The following is a 7,519-nucleotide window of genomic DNA, read 5'->3' on the forward strand; positions in this document are numbered from 1 at the left end:
GCCTGAACGTCAGAATCCATGTCGGCAGAATCTTTCCAAACAACACTTCTGGGGCTGCTTCTGTCTCAGTGAAAGTCCTATCGGTTAGCGAGCGGTTAGCAAGCTCCGGCTTCATAAATAACTAATCAAATGATAGTACAGTTAGGGTTGACCTCACTCTTGAACTGACAATTTTATGCTACAAAATGGAATACCTGCTTCAGGTGAAAATAGGCGCGCTGATCGGTTTATTGCTCTTAACTCTTCTTTTTGGATTTATCCCTGCTCGAGTCAAATGGTTCAGAGATACAAACGGGTCAGGTTGGTAAACCTTCATGTACTATAAGCAGCTAACGTTAGCAACTGTTAACGTTAGCAATAGTGTTCATTAAGATATCACAGAGGGACGTTAAAGTCGCCTTTAAACTCAGATAAACAATGTGGTTTATGGCATACAAAAAGTAAACGTTTTACTTTGATTGGATTACTTGTTCATTTATTACACCGATGCCGAACTAAAAAGAGAATGTCGCTGATTCATGTGCAGTTGTCATTCCTGTTCTACGATGTTTTACGATTTGCAGATAAACAAGCCAACCTTTAATTGCCAGAAGTTTCAATGAAGTTTGGTGTAATGGTCACGGCTTAGATTAGCGCAAGGTACAATAATAATAGTGGTTCCTTGTCACCAGCCGTTTGTCTAAATCTGAATCACATGTTTAAGCTGTAGATAGTGTTGTAAAGGCAATGTAACTGCTATTGATTTGATCAACTGTGTCTTAGAAACCATTAACGCAGTGATAACAGTGAGTAGTGGTAAAGTGGATAATGATATCATGGTCATACATCAAACACGACCACCATTATAAGCGAAAACTACAAATTCTTCAGGAAATGTTATAATGTATTTTCTTAGAACATTAACATATGGCTTTTGATGATCTGGCACTTTTTACTAATGCTTGCACAATTACATTGTTGTTGTTGTTGTTATTATTATTATTATTATTATTATTATTATTATTAAATAAATGTGTAAGTTCACTGCTACCATTAATAAACCCCCCTTTAACCCCTGGAGTCACCTGACCGGGATGGAGCCTGAAGCCCAAAGCCTTCTTGGCACACGGTCACATTATATGTAATGTTATGTAGCAGGCAGAACAGGGCTGTCTTGAATGTGAACTTTGGCTTTCTTAAATGGAAGTGAGAGTATCATTTCTCTCCATTACATCCACATGTCTTTAGTGCTTGCTGAGTCATTTTGACTACTGTGCTTTCATAATCATGATGTGTCATACGATCTTCCACTGAAAAGAATGAGATGCCCGCACTCTGCTAATACTCCTATACGTTTATTGTTTTTAACGTTTCGACCCTGCTGGGTCTTCCTCAGGCGAGCGTGCGGGCATCACGCTCTTTTCAGTTGTATCCAGACCCTTTTTGCCCCTTCACCTCACCGACAGGGATGTGCACACTACCACCACTGCATACTGTATGATCTTCCAACAATTATTCTAACTTTGGAAGGAATAACAGGGATTTTATCCCTGTCTCTAATGTAGCACAAACCCATCAGATATAGGCCAATCCAGTAAGAGTTTTTATTTAAGCAATTGATAACAACAAGCAAGACATTGTAAAATGCCCCATTCATTCACATAGAGCATCATGAATACTAAAGATTTTCTACAAAGGAATGCACAACAACAGAGAAACACATATGCTTTGTTTACTCTACACTTAATGGCATTTTGTCTCTAGTAGGCCTGCACGATAAATCGTTATAAAATCGCGATCTCAATTCACCCCTGTTCGCGATTTAATGACTTCGGGTTTTTTTTTCTCCAATTAATTTATTGAAAGCATTTGACATTGACATGTTGTAATTATGTAAAGACATGTTCAAGGAGTTTAGATAGAGCCTGTATCAGGGCCATATGTAGTTCAATGTGTTATATGTCACTTTTTTTGCTAGCGTACTGTACTTAAATGGCCAGTATGTACTTTATTTTCTTTATTCATTGAAGCCTCTATGTTTACAGGCTTGTGGGGATGTGACAATGTGCTATAGGTGCCAAAAAAAATCTGTTTGGTACTGCCAATATCTTTTGTTTTGTCATGGTTTTTTCATGTGTGCAATAAACATTACACTTTGTGAAAAAAATTGTGGCAGAGAATCGTAATATCATTTCTAAGCTAAAAAATCGTGATTCATATTTTTTTCCCCGAATCGTGCAGGCCTAGTCTCTAGTAATTGTACCACTGTATGTAAGTTAATGTTGAAAAACAAGATATATTTTATCTTTCCATTTGCAGAAATCCACCGCACAGTTCTGAGTCTGATCAGCTGTTTTGCCGGAGGGGTTTTCCTGGCAGCATGTCTGCTCGACATTATTCCAGATTATCTGTCAGACATCAACGCAGAGCTGAACGCTCAGAAGGTTGAGGTACATCCAAGTATGGACTGATTTGGAGAAGCTCAGGGCAGTTTGAATAAATCATCCCATATATTAGGCCTATATACACACTTGGGCTGCAACTAACAATTATTTTTATTTTAAATTTTTCTGTAAATCTATTTTTCAAATAATCTATTAGTTCTTTAGTGTATAAAATGTCAGCAAGTAGTAAAAAATGCAAAGAGCACAAACTGCCCTTCTTTTTTCCAACCAGCAGTCCAAAACCCCAACAATGTTCAATTCACAATGATAGAAAACAGAAGAAAAAAAACAGCAAATCCTGACATTCAAGAAGCTGGAAATACAGAATGTTTGATGTTTTTTTAACTTGCTAATTTACTGAAATGGTTAATCAATTATCTAATAAGACGTGTGTTGTAAATAAAGTAAGAACAGTTGACAGTTCCTACAAGAACTTTGTAGTTCTTCAAGAATAAAATAAAACAGAATAAAAGAGTAAAACAGCTATTCCTGTTTTTTCTGACAGAGCACTTTTAGATATCCTATCCTAGTCTTTACATACATAAATACATACATGTACATACATACGTACTGTCATCTTTTTACAATCTGTGCTTCCTAATTCTTGACTTTATCAGATTGACCCTGCATACTGATTAATCTCTCTCTGTCTCAAACAGATCAATTTCCCCTTGCCAGAGTTCATCATGGCTGCCGGCTTCTTCATGGTCCTCATACTGGAGAGGATTGTCCTGAACTGTCGGGAGACGAGAGGGGCTCAGGAGGAGAGGGCACCCCTTATACCGGACACCAACAGGCATGGACACGGCCATGGGACAGGTCCAGATCTGGAGAGCAGCGGCCACCACGTCCACGTTGACTTTCAGGCGCACTCCCCCTTTCGCTCCTTCATGCTTTTCCTCTCTCTCTCGCTCCACTCGGTTTTTGAGGGTCTTGCTATCGGCCTGCAGAGCACGGACTCAAAGGTAAGTTTACCACCACCTGTAAAGTAGTGGAATAATGTGACACCATTGATTGGACTGTGTTTCGTGTCACCTGTGACGTGAGCATGCATCCTTAACAAAACGAAAGACCCACTTTTAGAAAAGCAGCGTTACCAGAGGTCTAAAACTCCACAGGGATCCTTTTAAATCTGCTCAGACTTCCAGACAATATTTGTTTTCTACTCTCTTGTTTTTCCCAAAGAATCAAGTTCTTATTTAAAGTTAACTCTTCTTCAGGCTGTATTTTATACATGCACTTTGTAAACATTTGTCTTAAAAAAGTGCTGCATAAATAGAGTTGGAATCATATTCGCGGCACTCTCTTATTTCCAGAAGAAAGCAGGGTTTCAGTTTATAGCTTAAGGACGCTTTGACAGGAAAGGAATCTCGCTGTCACGAGAGTCAGATCTATGTACTCTGGTCACAAGACATCATAAACAGTCTGAGCATACTATCAGTGTTCCCTCAGGACTTTTCATGTACATGAAATGTGTCTTATCTGTCTGTTCAGCTGGAAATTTACTTCATGGTTTTAATTCAGTTAGCCTAATAGCTGGTTTGATTTGCATTGAGAGATGATCTTATGGAAAGTAGCCCATGCCAATCTCTAGGTATGGTGAAGTTTATGTGATGATGTGGGGCTATATTAATTCCAAAGGCCAAGGGAACTTTATCAGGATGCATAGTATCCTGGATCCATGAAATAACTGGCCTTTAAAAGTAAAAATCTGCCTGCCTCTATGGGAATTTAACATAGGGGTGTACTGACTTTCGTTGCCAGCAGTTTAGACATTAATGGCTGTATGTTGAGTTATTTTGAGGGGACAGCACATTTACACTTATATATATGTTATACAAGCTGTACACTTAATACTTTACATTGTAGCAAAGTGTAATTTATTCAGTGTTGTCCCATTAAAAGATATAACAAAATATTTACTAAAATGTGAGGGGTGTACTCACTTTTGTGAGATACTGTATATTGTATAATGTATAATAATAATAATAATAATAATAATAATAATGTATATAATGTTTATTTAATTAGATAAATCTTCAATAAATTAAGATCTCATTTTCAAGGGGGCCTAAGGAAATACATATATTTTTAAATACATAATTGAAAAAATACAACAAGATGCCAAAGAACAACAAAAGGAAGAAATTATGAATAAGACATAAAATAATAAAACAGACATCACTGTGGTAAAACAAATACATTTTAAACCATACTATGCTGTGGATCAAATGCAGGACAATCAACCACTCAATCAATTTATATTTGTCACATGAAATCATGCGAAGGACAATTCCAGTGAAATGATGTCCCGTCAGCTCATTCAACTTGTGCGTGATTCATCATGAAGCAGAATGTGGCCGTCAGATTAGCACACACCCGGTTGTATGGCACCGGTATCCAGGATCCAGCCGAGTCTCAGTGAAAGGACACATGAGCTCCCGACATCCTGCTGGAAACCGCGGAGGCCACCAAGCTCACTATCTGACGGCTGCACGCTGGCTAGCAGGATGCCCAGCAGAGAAGTCACAGTCGGTGTTCAATTCCTCCATGGTTGCATCGTTGCCCCCTCTGATGTTAAGATGGAGGTGGACCCAGAGTCGGTCCCACTTGTCCATATAGTCGGTATCCCGATAGCCATCTTCACCTTTTCCTCTGTGTTTACTCACAGACAGAGAGGCGACTGGAGAAGTCTGCGCCTTCTAGACAAACATCGATTTAGCTGACCACGAGTCTACTGTATGAATCTAGTAACTTAATACCTTGAGTGGATGCATTTCTCACCTTGGTTGCATTTCTCACCTTGCTATAGTGAAGTAGAAGTGTTGCCAGGATGTGGTCAGTACATACAATTTAAATTAACAACATAAGCCTGTGAGTTAATTGCAAACATTGCGGACTTGCCCATGCAGTACAATGGGCTCAACTGAATATATTAATTAATAAGTTACCCATCTGGAAGTGAGCAAAATGGATAAATCCTTGATTGCCGTAATCTAAGAATATGTTATTTTATATTTTGATGTTGATTAAAGTATGTTATTATATTGTACATTTTCTGGACAATGAAATGAGATTCAGTCAATGGATAACACAACCAGACATGAGTGTCGGTTTTTGGCTAATCCAGAAAAAATTGAATACCTGAAAAATCAGTGCACTTTATTGATAGAGCTTATATAGAAATCTAATTTTGCTATAAAGCAGCCCTGCTCTTTGATTTGCAGCATTGCCCACAATTACCTAACGTTACCGGAGATATCACAACACAAAGCTACCATGGTACAAACAGCATGGCAAAAATATCCCAGCCATTAAAATCCTCAACATTCACTATTGTTTGGGTTTAAATAGGAGCTGTTAAAGGAGCTAGTAATAACCATACACCTCTTTGCTTTCTCCAGGTATTAGAGATCTGCATCGCTATACTTGTCCACAAGAGCATCATAGTGTTCAGCCTGTCTGTGAAGCTGGTCCAGAGCGCAGTTCGTCCATTATGGGTGGCTGCTTACATCGGAGTGTTCGCCATGATGTCGCCTATAGGAATCGGCATTGGCATCAGTGTGACGGAGGCTCATCTAGCTGCTGGAGCACTCATCCAGGCCATCCTGGAGGGGCTTGCCGCAGGGACGTTTATTTACATCACCTTTCTAGAGATCCTCCCACATGAGCTCAACTCCCCCGGGAAGCAGCTTCTCAAGGTGCTCTTCATCCTGCTGGGCTTCAGCGTCATGGCATCTCTGACGTTTTTGGGCTGAGACTGAGAACAGACTGTATTTCAGCTGTCAGTATGTGACCTGGACACTTTGTGGCAACTTCTGCAGCTCACACTAACGTGTGTACAGACAGACAAACTATCTTTATTTGAAAAGAAGATGTAGGTTTATAACCGCCCACCTCTGGAGTTTTTAATGCCTATGGAGCAACAGATGTTGGTGTTTTATTTCTTACAATATACTTTTAAAACCATTTTTTGTATATATAATTTCTTTTTAAGAGGATTTTATGTAAAGAGGAACCACTTACTGCAATGATAAGTTTGTTGAAAGACAGTGGAAATAAGTGGCACATCACTGAGTCCCCTCATTTGTCACTGGCCTTGTTTTTCAAACATGCTTTGGACCTACAAAGAGAGCATCTGACCTTTGACACTGTTGAGGAAATCATTGAAAAATTGAAAAATTACTGGAATATCAACATTTCATACATTTTTCCAGTAAACTAGCGTATATGTAAACTGACTTCCTGATGCCTTGAGAATCTGTATGCCAAAATACTGTTTGCACTTTAAGGCTAAAATGTAATTGGCTTTTAACAACACACTATTTAAAAAGGCTGATCCCTATTATTTACATTATGTTGACTCACTTAAGTCCATTCCGTTTTGCCACTCTGCTGACTGCTTTATTAACTTTCTCAATGTAGAGTGCTTTTAGTTTTCTATTTTGATTGGACAAAATGAAGCTTTATCAGCACAAAGAGAAGTGCAAGATAAAGAATGAATTCTGCAAACGGATACCTATGGTATTTCACTAGCGCGCATACTTGTATTTGTGTCAAGAACTCAAACCAAGCAGGACACCACACTACAGCACATTGGGCACATTATTTCAGTGTTAGTAGAGTTAGTGAAATACAACATATTTTAAAAACAGTGTAGCACACGGACTCCAGCATGTCTCTGCCTTCAGCCTGCTTACACTCAAAGTCCAGTTTTTTGTCACACTTCCTGTTTTAGTCATGGGATAGTCAGATGGTAGAACAAAGCAGGAAGTTGGAAGCTTTGTATTGGTTTATCCTTATACAGCAAAAAATAAGTTTTGTAAGTGCGATCAAATGTGCCAAGACTCAAATGTACCTTTTTTTCCCCCTACGTTAAAAGTAATCTGTCATCACTAATGAAACTGTTCCCCAAAGGGAAAACTACTCCTTGTAATGTGTAAAAAATAACTTGTTTGTACAGTTCAAAAACATCAACTGTCTTTTTGTAAGCACACCTACATTATTTTGTGCCTTATGATTGTTAATCTCATGAAAAACTATTTTGATGTCTGTTGTGTAAACTTGATCAAAGTAAAGATAAAAGAGGAATTGTC

The 7,519-nt window shown here is 38.5% G+C and overlaps 1 protein-coding gene across 1 annotated transcript; it reads left to right on the forward strand.

Annotated features, from left to right (window-relative positions):
• Positions 1-7,519, forward strand: slc39a1 (solute carrier family 39 member 1). The gene is made up of 4 exons (XM_028587103.1): positions 1-300; positions 2,299-2,429; positions 3,083-3,388; positions 5,828-7,519. Exons 1-4 carry the CDS (start codon positions 186-188, stop codon positions 6,179-6,181), a joined length of 906 nt encoding a protein of 301 aa, XP_028442904.1. The 5' UTR covers positions 1-185; the 3' UTR covers positions 6,182-7,519.

Source organism: Perca flavescens, chromosome 1, assembly GCF_004354835.1.
Source record: "Perca flavescens isolate YP-PL-M2 chromosome 1, PFLA_1.0, whole genome shotgun sequence".
Classification (NCBI taxonomy): Eukaryota; Metazoa; Chordata; class Actinopteri; order Perciformes; family Percidae; genus Perca; species Perca flavescens.

What these genes read in the sequence shown, in the direction of transcription:
- slc39a1 (XM_028587103.1), top strand. Translation starts at nt 186, where the DNA reads ATGGAATACCTGCTTCAGGTGAAAATAGGCGCGCTGATCGGTTTATTG. An exon ending in CAGAGATACAAACGGGTCAG is followed by an intron (nt 301 to 2,298) that starts GTTGGTAAACCT and finishes TTCCATTTGCAG; the next exon opens with AAATCCACCGCACAGTTCTG. An exon ending in TGAACGCTCAGAAGGTTGAG is followed by an intron (nt 2,430 to 3,082) that starts GTACATCCAAGT and finishes TGTCTCAAACAG; the next exon opens with ATCAATTTCCCCTTGCCAGA.